At 40.4% G+C, this 16,544-nt stretch overlaps 1 protein-coding gene across 3 annotated transcripts in view; it reads left to right on the top strand.

Annotated features, from left to right (window-relative positions):
- npas3 (neuronal PAS domain protein 3) overlaps window positions 1–16,544 on the top strand; it is a 386,014-nt gene that overhangs the window by 96,531 nt on the left and 272,939 nt on the right. For 2 of the 3 annotated variants that reach the window (XM_076877408.1, XM_004554665.4), the window contains one exon: window positions 3,420–3,518. The exons of the other annotated variant lie outside the window; for it this stretch is intronic. In XM_076877408.1, coding sequence (XP_076733523.1) covers window positions 3,420–3,518 — 99 coding nt within the window. The remainder of the gene's footprint in view (window positions 1–3,419; window positions 3,519–16,544) is intronic. 3 annotated transcript variants of the gene reach the window in all.

The raw sequence follows: 16,544 nt of genomic DNA, 5'->3' as shown, positions 1-16,544 counted from the left end.
CAAAAAAGACATGCAAGTGAAATAAAACATACTTTGTCTACAGCAAGTCAACAGTGACTTTTCATTTAGCTGTGGTATGTAATTACATTTTCTCTTTCTTTAGTCATTCGTCCTTAACTGCTTAACTGCAGTCTGATGTTGAGCACATGAAGAAGGTTTATTAGAGACTTTAATGAAAAGACTGGAAGCAAAAAAGAGTATATTTACCAAAATTAGGAGCTAAAAGACGCTAAAAGGCTCTGCAGCATTCCAGACCTCCATCACTTGTAGTTCAATACAAGCATCACTTGTATTGAACTACAGTGATGCATTTACATTATTAAGAACCATTTGATTCCCTGCTTGTATAAGGATATTGATGAGATCAGAGTCAATGACCTTGACAAGTGAAAACTCCAAAGAAATTGATGGACTCAGTGTCACCGAGATAAATGTTTACAGGTTTTAAGAATATCCATCAAGCAAAGGCAATCACAAGGACAACTGAGTAAAGCAGCTTTTCATTTACCCTAAGAGATTTGGAGCAGGCAGATGTCATATTTTACTCCTGTTGTTTTTAATATATAATGTGAGTCATGACACAACACATTGCACAAAACTCCTAGAATCTTCTCGTGCCCGTTACATGGACTGGAACTTAACATAGTAGTCTCTGTGCCGAGTCAGACTCTGTGTCTCTTGAAACCTGCTTAAAGCCTGCTGTATAATCAACAAAGTACACCGACCTCAGTGACAGAACAAACCTGCTTTTCTTCTTGCAGATGACAGCGCTCTTCTTATCTTTTATTGTTTTTTCCCCTTCCCCCACAACAGAAGCGATCTGTTTCCTAGTCATGCATCGAGAGATCAAATCTAAAAGTAATACAATCGCTGGACTTACATCGCAGTCGTTTAATTTGAAAACCAACTCTCGCTGCCTTCTCCGGTAGCTTTAAACTGAAATAAGTTATGCCGGCGGTGCCCTCGCTTCACCCTCTGACAAGAACAATAGCGGCCGGCTCGCCTCAGAAAACTGTGTTTTACAATAATACTTGTCCACAAAGCAAGACCGACAATGTCAATGGTTTTATGGTGCGCTACACAGTGCAGCTAATGTTCTCCTGCAAGCCAGCATCGCTTCACTGCGTCTCCCTCTCGCTCTCTCCTCCTCCTTCCTGTGTCTTCCAGAGTCTCTCTCCCTCTTTCTGCCTCCTGTTTTTTTTTCCTTCTCTCTTTTATTCTCCTTGGCTCTCCCTCGCTCCCTTTCTCAGTATGAAAAATCCATTCCGGCATGGGTTTTGACAGCCTGTCTTTGGTGGGTGTGTAAAATTCAAATAATTCACTGTTTATAGACAGTCACTTTGGGGCTGCTTTGTATTTTGTATTTGACTCCGGTGTCACTTTGCCTGCCCGTTGAGTCCCAATCGGCAACATTTAGCTTTTCAAAAAGAAAAGAAATAAATAAATAAAATCTGCCACCAAACTGCAGGTTAGTTTGTTTTTTTTTTTGACTGTTTCCAAGGGCGGGAAGTTTTAGGCGACCAGTCATGGTGGGAGATACATCTTGAAATACATCTGAAATAAGCGATTATATTCTAAGCAAACAAAAGAGTGTTAAATAGTGTTAAATATGTGTTGCCACATTGTTTTGTGGCATATTTAAAGCCCCCTTGAATGTAAATGTTTGCACTTGAGTGTGATTTAAAAACCTTTCGCTGTCATACTTTTTTATTTTTAACCTTTATCATCCAACTTTACAGTTTTGTCTCCCCTTAATTAGTGTGGCTTCTTGTAGAGGGTACATGATGTTAACACTGTAAGAAAGACTGTAAGTAATTGCCCTGTGTGGCAGTTAGATTTGGGGGATTTTATTTAGAAAATAGGTGAGTTGGTGGCCCAAGTGGAATAGTTTAAGTATGTGTGGGTCTTGTTCACAAGTGAGAGCCGCGAGGGATTGACAGGCGGATTGAGGAGGGTTAGTCATGACACACAGGAAAGTCTATGGCTCTGTGCTTGCTGCCTCTGCAAACTGGTCCCAGATAAGCAGCAGAAAATGGATGACTGGACCATCTTTGCACATTCTATAGTGAAATACGTGTTGTGCCTTTTTTTAAGTAGATCCTAAAAAAGTATGTCACTGACACACAGGAAGCAGTTTGATCACATGTCAAACTTTCAAACTTCAGTCACGCATTCAGATCAGCAACAAACTTGATGAAACACGTGTAAGACGAGGAAGTAACGCAGCTTCACTGTGGAGCTAGCTAAGCTAGCTAAGCTCAAATGCATGGAAAGTGGAGAAGTAGCAGCAGAAGGATATAAAAAAAAGAATAAAAAAGACGGGTAAATAAACGAATTAAACAGTTTGTCTGCCTCCAGTTGTTCATGCAACAAAGTAAAAACAGACTGACTGCATCTGTTGACTCAGTGAGTCGCTCTTCCAATGCCTGAAAGAAGAAGCTACAAAAACCCCAAAGTGACTCGTGTTAAGGGAAGTAAAGTTTGCAGATAAACTCGCACTGTATTACTAAAGTACATTAATTTACTCTGCTGTGCTGATGCTGGATTGTTTGTGGCGGTTAAATAACAGAGTAGTAAGTCATCACACACCGTGATTCAATGCCAGTACGGTAATATTTTTGCAGCAAAGTTACCAACATATCGTTAACTTGTTATGGAAAACATCTGTTATGGAAATTTAGTTTTCCTGTTAGCCAGTACCACATGTATAAGTGTGTAGCCTACATTTATTGCTTTCTGAGATGTCTATTCTTTCATAGGTAAATATTGTGCTTTTAAGTACTAAACTTATTTTTGGGGGGGAAATATCACATAAGTTGACATAGTATATTTAATATTTGCACCATATATCATTTATAGCAACCTTTTTCATATGGGTGCTGATAGCATTTGTGGTCCTGATAATGCTGAGTGTGCTACCCCCAGTTCACACAGATATCGCCATATTACATCACATCTGCAGGACCCTCTATGTTAAAGATATTCCCGCAGCTATCGCAGCTGCCTGTTTATGAGTAATTAAACAAAGTATTTGGATTCTTTTTTGACTGTTATTTTCATATAGACTTGAGACTGAGAGGTCCACAGTTTGTTGTCCACTGAGCTGGAAATGCCCAATCTTTCATTATTTTTTCACATGAACTGCCAAATTATCATTTACCTACTGCTTATCTGCAGAATATATTTTGCATCTAATTCTCTGATTTTCCATGACATTTGCACTGTGCTTTGTATGGTTATTTTGTCTTTGGTTCCTATGCTCTGCTCCTACGTTTTTGTCTTTGTTCATTTGATTTTCCTGTTTTCTCCCTCTTATTCTTCATTTAAGTCTTGTTTTTACTCCCACTTCTTCTTCTTCTCCTTTTTTCATGTGGCTGTCGTTAAAGAACCTCTTCACGTTTTTTTTGTGTGTTTCGCAGTGACCCCTACTGGGAGCGGCCAGCTAATGCAGGCAGCTGCTCCGCCGCCCGGCCCAAGACCCTTCACCTGGCCGGCCAGCAGCATACCTCCTCACCATGGTAACGTTTGTGTGTGCTCCTTGTAGCAGTAGCAGTAGCAAAACCAGTAGTATAACTTCCCTGTGTGTGTGTGTGTGTGTGTGTGTGTGTGTGTGTGTGTGTGTGTGTGTCATCAAAACAAAGAGTGGTATGAATGGATTGCCAAACCCTTTTTACTGTTGTTGGTTCATATACAGATTTGTCTGTTTCTGTGGCTGCAATATGATGAGCTAAATAACCAGGGCTGCACATAAGTGGTCCGCAGGTGCGCATTCGCTGTCAAAATAAAAAACACGCACAAGGGTTAGGGTTAAATTTAAAAACTGTACTTTTGAGTTAAAATCTATATTTATAATTTTAATAAATGACAAATAAAAAATGCATGAACATTTTTTTGTATCGAAAAAATATCGAACCGTGACACCAAAGGATCGAACCGAACCGAACTGTGAATTTTGTGTATCGTTGCACCCCTAGTATATATATATATATATTAGGGGTGTAACGATATTCGTATCGATATTGAACCGTTCGATACAGTGCTTTCGGTTCGGTACGCATATGTATCGAACAATACAACATTTGTAATTTATTTTATCAACTTTCCTTCTGACGATGCTGTCTGTGTTGAGCGCTCAGTGAATCTGCGTTCGACTACTCCGCCTAGGCTGCACTGTCGAGCGCAGATCCACTGAGCGCTCAACACAGACAGCATAGTCAGAAGGAAGAGCGCAGGGCAAGCTAGCGAGACAGAAGTTAAACTCTCCTTGCAACCCCTAATATATATATATATTAGGGGTGCAACGATACACAAAATTCACGGTTCGGTTCGGTTCGATACTTTGGTGTCACGGTTCGATATTTTTTCGATACAAAAAAATGTTCATGCCTTTTTAATTTGTCATTTATTAAAATTATAAATATATATTTTAACTCAAAAGTACAGTTTTTAAATTTAATGTTGCTGAAACAACAAAGGGATAAAATAATAAATCTATCTGATCGAGGAATCACTCATCTTTGGAAAAGAGAGTTTATTACAGAGAAATGGCTCTTTCCAAAATAAAAGCTATACTACACGCTTCTTCTGGGCTATATTCTCAGCAGCATATTAAACATATCAGGTCCCCATAAGGAGAATCATGTGCTAACGGCTGTCTAAATGACTCGGGTAAAGTTTGTAGCATGCGTGCTTGTTGTTTTTGTCTTTGCACTAGGATGATGTCGGAGTAAATGTGCAGTCATATTCGTTGTGTTCCCACTAGTGCTGCGTTAATCTCGTTAAAACGCCACAACACGGCAAATCTCTGTTAACGAGCTACTGCGGATCGCCCTGTGCGTGGGGCTGGACGGCCAACACGTTAACGAGCTAACTGCGCTAACGCACTAGTTCCTACCAATGTAATTGAGCATTGCGTGGCACATCCGACATACTGTTTTACTTTAGTCCATGACGTGCTTACCTTCAGGGTCATACTCACATGAAAACCAAAATAGTTCCAAACGCCAGATCTGAATGAGGATGGGGGAGGTTCAATTTGCCATGTTGCAACGAGAGCTTAACTTCTGTCTCGCTAGATTGCCCTGCGCTTAGTGAATCTGCGTTCGACTACTCCGCCTAGGCTGCACTGTCGAGCGCAGATCCACTGAGCGCTCAACACAGACAGCATCGTCAGAAGGAAAGTTGATAAAATAAATTACAAATGTTGTATTGTTCGATACATATGCGTACCGAACCGAAAGCACTGTATCGAACGGTTCAATATCGATACGAATATCGTTGCACCCCTAATATACAGTGGGGCAAAAAAGTATTTAGTCAGCTACCGATTGTGCAAGTTCCCCCACCTAAAATGATGACAGAGGTCAGTAATTTGCACCAGAGGTACACTTCAACTGTGAGAGACAGAATGTGAAAAAAAATCCATGAATCCACATGGTAGGATTTGTAAAGAATTTATTCGTAAATCAGGGTGGAAAATAAGTATTTGGTCAATAACAAAAATACAACTCAATGCTTTGTAACATAACCTTTGTTGGCAATAACAGAGGTCAAACGTTTACTATAGGTCTTTACCAGGTTTGCACACACAGTAGCTGGTATTTTGGCCCATTCCTCCATGCAGATCTTCTCGAGAGCAGTGATGTTTTGGGGCTGTCGCCGAGCAACACGGACTTTCAAGTCCCGCTACAGATTTTCTATGGGGTTGAGGTCTGGAGACTGGCTAGGTTTTGGCTCAAAATCTCACGATACATGGCCCCATTCATTCTGTCCTTAACACGGATCAGTCGTCCTGTCCCCTTGGCAGAAAAACAGCCCCATAGCATGATGTTTCCACCCCCATGCTTCACAGTAGGTATGGTGTTCTTGGGATGCAACTCAGTATTCTTCTTCCTCCAAACACGACGAGTTGAGTTTATACCAAAAAGTTCTACTTTGGTTTCATCTGACCACATGACATTCTCCCAATCCTCTGCTGTATCATCCATGTGCTCTCTGGCAAACTTCAGACGGGCCTGGACATGCACTGGCTTCAGCAGCGGAACACGTCTGGCACTGCGGGATTTGATTCCCTGCCGTTGTAGTGTGTTACTGATGGTGACCTTTGTTACTTTGGTCCCAGCTCTCTGCAGGTCATTCACCAGGTCCCCCCGTGTGGTTCTGGGATCTTTGCTCACCGTTCTCATGATCATTTTGACCCCACGAGATGAGATCTTGCGTGGAGCCCCAGATCGAGGGAGATTATCAGTGGTCTTGTATGTCTTCCATTTTCTGATGATTGCTCCCACAGTTGGTTTTTCACACCAAGCTGCTTGCCTATTGTAGATTCACTCTTCCCAGTCTGGTGCAGGTCTACAATACTTTTCCTGGTGTCCTTCGAAAGCTCTTTGGTCTTGGCCATGGCGGAGTTTGGAGTCTGACTGTTTGAGGCTGTGGACAGGTGTCTTTTATACAGATGATGAGTTCAAACAGGTGCCATTCATACAGGTAACGAGTGGGGGACAGAAAAGCTTCGTACAGAAGACGTTACAGGTCTGTGAGAGCCAGAGATTTTCCTTGTTTGAGGTGACCAAATACTTATTTTCCACCCTAATTTACGAACAAATTCTTTACAAATCCTACCATGTGAATTCATGGATTTTTTTTTCACATTCTGTCTCTCACAGTTGAAGTGTACCTCTGGTGCAAATTACTGACCTCTGTCATCATTTTAAGTGGGGGAACTTGCACAATCGGTGGCTGACTAAATACTTTTTTGCCCCACTGTATGTGTGTGTGTGTGTGTGTGTGTGTGTGTGTGTGTGTTGAAAAGTATATAATATATGAAGCTGCAATTTCACAGCAATTAGCTATGGACCTTAACATTTTCAGGCAACTGGCTGGGCACAAAATGTTCTATAAAATGACCCTAAAGTCAACACAGAAGAGACAGAACAGTTTCATTAATGTCATGATTTGCACCTTTTTAAGTCCTTTGATTTTCGATGCAAACTACTTGTTTTTGTTTTTATGACATTGTAGCCGTTTCTGGTTTTCCTGGTTCTGTTTTAACCAGATAATGTTAATTTTAAAAAGCCAACTGAAGCCAATGCAGAAGTGTCTTAAACTGGCATTCTTTTCTAATAACTTGCATCTTGTTGGCCGACTCATTTCATTGCTCAAATAAATTTGATTGTATAGAAGTCAGGGAGACAACAACTATTACAGGCTTCACTTCTGTGTGAACTAAGACGTCAGTAAACACTTTCCTGATGGGATTATGGTCTAAATCAGCGGTCCCCAACCTTTTTTGCGCCACGGACCGGTTTATGCCCGACAATATTTTCACGGACCGGCCTTTAAAGTGTTGCGGATAAATACAACAAAATAAAACTAGTACCGGTACCGAAAAAAAGAAGATTTATTCATAACACACGTGAAAAGACCCAGGAAAACCGAGTTAACGATAAAAACGATAACAAAATAACGCTGAAAACCGATAAAAACCCTGAAAACCATACATTTCACACCTGAGCCTCAACTCTCGCGGCCCGGTACCAAACGACTCACGGACCAGTACCGGTCCAAGGCCCGGGGGTTGGGGACCGCTGGTCTAAATCACTAATTTCAAGCCTTATTTAATATAGCATGACAGTGATTTTTTTAAGTTACAGCCCTCTTAGAGTTAAAAAGGAGTGTAACAGCCCATGCTTCAGGTTGTATTGACAAGGACTGTCAATCACTACCATATGAGCATACAGTCGTCCTCTGTTTCTTCTTACTTGACACACATTCCACTAAAGCTCTGAGATGGTAATGGTTCAAGGTGGTTAAATAAAGGTTTCAAGACAGGACTTCACTAATTGGTGGTTCCCAAATTGCTGCTTTTATATAAACTGCTTAAAAAGCTGTAACAGCAAATTCACAAATGCTGTCTATATATGTGAGTATGAATGTCAAAGCTCAGTCTGATTATCCTCGTGTGTTTGTGTACTGCCATAAAACTGCATTATTCTTTTTCGATAGTTCATCCTCTCCACCCTTCCCTCTTCTACCGTCTTTGTAAGTGAGCAGTGAGAAGAAGGGGATTTGACACCAGGAAGTGAACTGAGGCCTGGTGTATTGTGTCTCGAGTTCTGTGTATTATTGTGTGGGTGCGAGTGGTGGATTACAGTACTGGAGAATAAAGGGGGGATTTGTGTCGGAGTCGGGCAGAGAGCTGAAAGGAGACGGCAGTTAATAGCTCATTATAGGATGGGCTTAACACCATGTAGGGCTTCTAGAAACACCAAAAGTTCGGCTTGACAGTAAATGACAAATTTAAACGACTCTGTGCATTTCAGGCAGTTCCAAAATGAGATGTTTTTATTTATACATAACCCAACATCAGGATTTTACTAAACTGTTAGAAGTAGGAGAATGAAAGGCGAGTAAAAAATGTGTCTATTTGACTTTGGTTCTTGTCTATTAATTTGTATATGAATGTCTATATGTCTGCTGAGCTTGTGTGTATGTGCTTTTTTAATCTTAAATGCACGCGTGCTTGCGTGTGTCTAGAAGGTGAAATTGAGATAAATGGTGTAGGAGCTGGGTGGCCCTTGATATACACTCCACCTGTCTTCTCTGCTTACAGCTGTATTCATGCGGTTGTGTGTATGTGTGGCAAGACACTACCACACAAGGTTTGTTTGGTGCAGTCACTTTAATTATGTGCATGTGGGAATGCGTATTTGTATAATGTGCACACCTCTGCTTGAGCTTGTGAGGTTGTGTGCATGTGCTGCTGTTGCATGTGTTTGTTTTAACTGCGTGCATGATTGGGTGTGGAAATAAGCAGAGTGGTTGTAAACTAAAAGAGACAGGTGTACCGAGGAGAGTATGTGCATTGCAGCCATTCTCACTTTCCTCTCTTAGAAACACACACACACACACACACACACACACACACACACACACACACACACACACACACACACACACACACACACACACACACACACACACACACACACACACCAGGAAGATGGCATTCAAAAGATATAAAGAGACTGTGTAAATGAGGAGAGAGAATATGTGTTTTCAGTGTTGTGAGACAATAAAAAAGAGGAGAAACTGGAAGGACAGAGAGGTAGTTTGGCTGAATTCTGGTCCGGTAAACCATCGACAGGATGAAGCCACATGAAGCTGCTTGGCTGAGACTGTCATCCTAAGAAATATAACAGCAACAGTACCCAAAACAACGTACGATGGCAACAATCTCCCTAATAAAATGCATCTCTTGCCTGTTGGGTATACTCGTCTGTGTTCACCACCTCCTGTCGACTCCTGCTATTCATAAATGTGCCACGGTATTCATTCAGAAGCACATTGCTTATGAATGTAATCCAGCCAGCAACTGTGTTTCACCTGGGTGAGTTATAAAACGACAAGTGTACACTGTTTCTTGTTTCCTACTGGCTTTCTTTGTTGTTATGCTGTACCGGGTGATTTTGAAATCCCAAAAGTATGATTTTAAATACTGAAATAAGCCAAACCCCTCACTGTATTACAGTTTTTTACAGCCGCTAGGACACATTTCCCAATACTTAGGTCACTTTTGCAAAACTCTTCACACAATTCTCCTAACTGACCGTCAGCTTGGCAAAGCAGTTCATTTCACATTCAAAATGCACTACAACTACCAAAACACTTTATTCAGGTCTCAAGTAAACTCATTCTTCCAGAACACTAGCAAAGGTTGACAGCCAACAAACACACTTTGTCACCCACAAAACAATGACCTAAAAAACACTAACAACATGTAGCATTACACAGTGTTTTCTTGTGTAAAACAAGGACACATCTCTGTTTAGAATTTCAGTATATGTTACTGGAATGAATCAGACATCATGCAGAATTCGTTAATATTTGTTTCTGTATTTTTATTTTTTTGCACTAAGTAATCCCAAAATACAAGAATTTGTATACACACCATCCACTGATACACATACAATAGTAATGCTAATCTACTCGGTCTTCTCCATTTGGCCACAGGTTCTCATCCACATCACATCTTATGTCATCTAGGGCAACACACCTAGCAAAGAATCTTCTGGCTGCCAGAATTGAAGGAGTTGAAAAATTGAAGGAGTAACACCTGTGTAGATGTTCATCTACAATGAGAATCAGCTGTGGCTGGTTAAACTGCATTTTTAGATTTAAAATATGTTTCAATAAAATATTGCTGTTGGATTTTGCTGTCTTTTTAAGTTTTGCATTGTGTTATTGTTTTGGCCATAAGTTTAACAGTTTTGAAAACAGTATGTAAGCACATGCAAAATGTCCTGTCCGTACAAAGATTTTTGGCAGTTGTTGTGTCTGAGTGAGAAAATAATTCATGAAATTTGAGAGATGTAGTCATTGAATGCATTTTGTGCCAAAACAATGATAACTGATCCTCAGTTTGGCCCACATAGACTTCTGTTGTGCTCACTGTGTGAGGAGTTTTGCAAAAGTGACCTAAGTATTGAGAAATGTGTCCTAGCGTCTGTAAAAAACTGTAATCTATAACAGACCACTGTTATGTTTAGGTTATTTACTGCAGTGTGTGCCCTCTGGCAGTTTGTACTGGTGGAACATGAAGATGGTAAATAGGCAACATGTTGGAATCTATTGTAGAAGGTAGAGATGTTTCTAATTCATACCTTCAGCAGTTTGAATATTGGATTGATGAAACAGTCCAAAAACAAGAAAAACAAAGAGAAAAAGTAACACTGTGGTACCGGCAGTGTATTCCTTGTAATAATGTCCACAGCCCACATAGCTGCACTGAATAGAGTTATGCATCAATTGGATCCTGTGATCACATGCAAGACTATTCATACACAACCAATATAAAGTAGAGCCATTCATTTTCTGTATCATCTACATCTGGCTGATTTTGCAAGATTTGTTCCCCTCTTTACCTTGCCGATTTACAACATCCATTAGGAAGGGCACCACAGTCCAGAGTATGGCAGCTAGCTGTCAAAGACATCAGTGATTGAGGACATTTAATCATTAGTTTTATAAAGACTACAGAAACCTACTGGTCATCTAGTTGAAGGACTGATGAGCTCACGCCACAGCGAGCCATCTATTGTCTGCCCCTTCCACTTGAATTCAAAAAGATCACTACTCATTTTCCTGTTGCTGATTAGAATTGAATCAAATTTAATCACAGTGATGACCTAATGGGTCTTTACCCAAACTGTGCTCAAAGTCAAGGTCAAACTTGTTGCTTTAGCTGTGATGGATCACGAGTGGGATGAGCTAAGTCGATGCTGTTCTGGCTCACCTATGCAGAATATTCATAAGAAATTTATGGGAGGCATGAAGAACGTAGCTACTGCAGTGACGATGAGAACAGAATAATGCAAAAAGTAGAGGCAACGTAAACATACATGGTGAGCATGAATGAAAGGGACTGTATGACAGAACCAGGCAGATTCAGATAGAGAGATTCAAGCTGTTGCATGTGTGCTGCTCCGCCCCTGCTCTGTCCTTCAAAATGACAGCTCTAAAAACACATAAATCCTCCTTCGCCTCCTCCTCTCCTGTGTGTTATCCCCCTAAATTTTATTCTCCCTCTTCCTTGAATCCTTCTCTCCATTCTTCATCTTCTGCCACTTCACATTCTTGCTTTCCTCTCTCTCTTGGACCTTTTCTTCTCTCAGTCTTCTCTCCTGTGTCTGCTTTCCTGTTGTATGTTCATTTATTCTTCCTCCTGTCTTTTCCACACTTCTTTTTCTGTTTTTTCTTTCTCTCCTTTTTTCCTTCTTCCACGTTTGGTCATGTTCTCTCTCACATCCTCTATGACTCCCTGTTTTTCTTCTTCTCCTTGTCCTCCTGTTATTTTCTTATTTTCCCACTTCACTTTCCTATCAGTTGTCGACCTTGTTCAGTGCCGTACCATTTTCCTATTTCTGTACTCCTCATTTTTCCTTCTTTCTGTCCGTTTTTCCGTTTTTTTCTTTCTGCTTCAAAACATTATAAATTATATTTCCCCTTCTGATCTTTTTTCTGTTACTTTCAGAATTAAATGTTTTATATTTTCAGTTTTTGTTTTAATTTTTCACTCCTTTCTTTGTTCTCTTAGGTCATTTATTTTCTTTTTTTGTGTTTTTCTCCTTTTTTTGTTAATTATTCCCAAAACTTTCTTTCCATACTTTCTTTTCAGATGTTTCTTTTACACATCTTTTTTTAAACCTTTTCTTCTAGTATTTCCTTTGTCTACCTTTTTTTCCTTTTCTTGTTTCCTCCTCCTTCACTTCCTTTCTTTCTCCCCTCCTTCGACTTCATCCCCTCCTCCATCACTTACTTTTCGTATAGCTTTCTTCCTTCTTTTATCGCTTTCTTTCTCCATAACTTCTCTCCTTCATTCGTTCCTTCCCTCCTTCCTTGCGACAAGTTCACCTTGTTTCCTAGTCTCTGTCTGAGCAGTTGTGTGACGTGTTCTGATGTTAGTTGGTTGTTTTTTTTTTCACTCCCATGTCGCATGAGTCAACTCCTGGCGTGTCGCTGACTTTGTTCAACTGCCTCTCTTTGATGCCACTCTTTCTCTCACCTTGCCTTTCTTTTCTAACCTACTTTCTCCTTCGATTTTTCCCTCACTTCCCCGAGAACACAATATAGATTCTTCTCCTCTCCATCTCTGTCTTTTTTATTTCAATGAGAGCAACCCAAATTCAATAATTTAACTCTTTCTTCTATGTCTTTTATTTTTAATATATTTTATCATCTACCTGTGTCTTTGTCTGGCAGGAAACATGTTAATAATGGATTGTATAGATTTAGACATGGGAAAAGGGTGTGTGTGTGTGTGTGTGTTAGAGAGAGAGAGAGAGAGAGAGAGAGAGAGAGAGAGAGCGAGTGAGCAAGAGCAGAGATCTTTTGAAGTCGTGATGTGATGTTTGTAGTCCAAAAGCATTGATCTTGAGACCCATCTGTCTGATTGCCACTGAAATCAACAGTCAGAATGCTTGATGAGGTTTGTTTGAAATGAATCAGCAGGATGAGTTTTAGCTAATATTGCCTGAGACCTTGTTTACCTTAAAGAAATCAAACGGAGATAGTAAACATTTAGAAGCTTTGGCTCTGGGTTGCAGCTTTTTTTTTTTTGCATATTATCAGTTCTTTTTGGGAAGATTATTAAAAATAATTTCCATTCTTGCTATATTTGTATTTATACAAGTCTAGATCAGCCTTATTTAACCTATTAGTACTAAAAAAAAAAAAAAAAAAAAAAAAAAAGTACTTTTTTAAAGATGAAACTCAGATTTCAGATGTTGAGGGAAACTTTGAGGTAAAAAAAAATCTTCTTCAGTTTAGGCTTCAGGCTTTGCCAGTGTTACTTTAACTGAGGATTATAAGATGATGTGACTCAGTGCTGTGGGTTGCTCAAAATATAATGTTCCTCTTTTTTAACAGCACTTCTGATGCACTGGTAGAAGAAATACAGAAATAATAATATCACAAGCTACATTCAAGAAGTCTCTGAAGTGCATAAATGTCTTCAACCCAGAATGCTCTGCAAACCTCTCATTTCTTCATATATTGCTATAAAACAAAGTTTGTAAAATTCTAAAAAGGTTAAAATTCAGTATTTGGTTTGACCACCTTTGTTCTTCAAATTAGTCTCAACTAGTCAAGTGTTGTTGTAAATTTTTTAATAGTCTGCAAGGACTTGAAAGACTATTCAAAGCTCCTCTTTGGATGTTGGGTATCTTTTCTTCCATTCTCTGTCAGGATGATCCCACGCTGCTTAAATAATGTTAAGGGCCAGGCTCTGGCCAGGCAAGTCCATGACGGTGGCATTACACATTAAACATTCTTATTACTGCACTGGAAGTGTGTCTGGGATCATTGTCGTGCCAAAACCTGAAGCCACAACCAATCAGACGCTTTTCAATATTGCACGATGGATTAAAATCTGATGTTTCTTCATTTATGTTTCCAAGAGATTTGATAGGATCCTAACACCACTGGCTCAAATGTACCCCGAAATGTTATACAGATGGCCACAGACACCCACTGTTGTACCTCCTCTAAACATATTGATGACAATTTGACCTACAAGACCAATTTTCGTTGATTTTTGGTCCAGTTCTTATGTAATTTGGCATGTCACTGGCTTGTCTCCCTGTATCTCTTAAGAATGACTTCTTGACAGCGACCTTTTCATTGAGACCGCTTCCGATGACGTTCCGACCAACAGAAGACGGATCAGCTGAAGGGCCAGATGCAGCTCTCAGGTCATGTGTCTGGTCTTTGCTGGATTGTTTTTTTCTGTTTCTTAAGGTCATGACTTTTCAAAACTGTTGATCTGCTGTAGATGGATTTCAGACCTTTCACTTCTTTTGTCCTCCACTTGTCCTCCTCTGCAGGCCATGCTGAGATTGGGCAGGTTTTTGGCTAATAGCTCCTTGTTGGAGCAGATATATGCTGTCAAAGTTTGTTATTGTTGGCATGTTTTAGTTAATCCCTTGACTTGGGTAACTTTTTAATGCATAAACAGCTTAAATTAAAAAAAAAGGTCATCTAAAATGATCAGGTATAAGGGCTTGACTGAAAATGAAAGACGATCCGAAAGCCTGGAGGACTGTTGCTCAAGACCACTTAAAACAAATTCCAAGAAAGTCTGGCTCCTTAAAAGAAAAATATAAAGAACTGAAGACTGACTTTTGCACATTAAATCTCTTGTCTTTGAATCACAGCTATGCAAGGCATCTTATAATAATATGCTTCCCTGTTCTAGTGTTTTTATTACCTTTCCTGTGGAATATCAGTTTGTATCTGCTGTAGCAGTGGAGTGCAGTATTTACACAGCACCACAATCTAACCTACCCATCCATTTTGATTACTGGCAGCTTCACTTTCACAAAGCAGTTATTGTCACCACTGGGCTTACACTGTACCTGGAGGATAACACCACAAAGCAGCATGCAGATAAACATCTGAACTCTTTATTTGGCCTCTTTAGACTCTCAAACACATGTGAGCCTGTCAGCGAACATCACTCTTTATTTCCACAAATCCCTCAGTCCTCTCGCACAGGCCTCAGCGTGTAGCTCATCTTTGACATGTGATGTACCGGAGAGGCAACGCGTGATGTGGCTTTGTCCCAAAGCACTCTGAGAGAAACTGCTGAAAATGACATCTTTTTTAAGATTTTTGACAAACGTTCAATAGCATCTCGGCTCCTTTCTCCCCATCTCTTTTTCTCACAAGAACTCCCTCCTCTCCTCATCTATCCGTCTTCATAACAGCAAATCCCTCACCTCATTGGACAGCTACCCACCTGTGGCGCCCGCAAAGAATCGCTCAAATCTCGAGCAAACAACCCAGCATTCTTATTCACACTACATCTATTTACTTTCGCTTATATTGGGGCTTTTGTTTACAGTGAAAAGATTTGACTTTCACCCTGTCTTCACCTGCCTGCGCTGAGCCGCTGCTCGCTGTTGCCCGCGGCACTATTTCAGCATCGCACAGGCTTGTTACTGCAGCGAGGTTTCCCCCAGAGAAAGAAGGAGCACTAGAGAGACACAGTGCACATGAAGAAAACCTGCTGTTTTGCTCCATTAGAGTGCCTATAGGTGTCTTTTAAACTGTTTAAGGAGAGGAGGGAGTATCCTCACAGCTTTTTTGTTGTTGCTGTATATAGTTACTTCAGTTGTATTACAGTTTTTCTCTAATGTTAAAACACAAAAGCCAATCCTGTAACCCAAATGACCAGTAGTCTAAACACATTTACTAAATGTAGCCACCATATTCCAGTACCATAAACACATGTCACATGAAGACACAATTCACAAAACACAACCCTCTGTACTCATAAATCTTAACACATTTTTCCTTGCTAAAACACATGTTGCAAAACAACTCTGCTCATATCCTCAAATGAAAGCCCATGTGATGCAAAATGCTTGCCACAGTCACCAATCTTTGAACACAGGGAACACACCTGGCGTCATTCACTACACACAATGACTCAAAATTGAAGACACTTGTTGCTAATGCTGTACCCACATGTAAAAGCAAGTTCAGAGTGCACAGTATGCTGAAGGTTCCAAACAAACACAATGGATGAAGGCAGAGTCAGGGGAAGAGGAATTTGATGCAGAGGAGGGAGAAGAGCTGGCCCTGGAAGAAGAGGAGCAGGCCAATGAGGAAGAGGAGTTCAAATGAGAGGAGGAAGAGGAGCAACCAACGAGGAAGAGGAGAAGGCCAACATGGGAGAGGAGAAGGTCCAGGAGGGAGAGCAAGACAACCTCGCACCATCATTACGGACGAGATGCGAGCAACAGCTCAGCGACATGATGCCGCACAGTGATTGTGGTGTGTGTGTGGTGTGAATAACATAAATAAAAAAACTTCACACCCTGTTCATGTTTTCAAGATTACTGTTGTGTGCAATAGATTCTGTTTTTGCATTGAGTTGTGTTACAGTAGTGTACGTACATGCAGGATTTTCTATAGATTTATACTACTCATATGAAACTCACAAATCTAAATGCCTAATCCTCTGCAGAGATCTACGACGATCC

This window comes from Maylandia zebra, linkage group LG19 (genome assembly GCF_041146795.1).
Source record: "Maylandia zebra isolate NMK-2024a linkage group LG19, Mzebra_GT3a, whole genome shotgun sequence".
NCBI lineage: Eukaryota > Metazoa > Chordata > Actinopteri > Cichliformes > Cichlidae > Maylandia > Maylandia zebra.
This window is presented reverse-complemented; position numbering and strand designations above follow the sequence as displayed.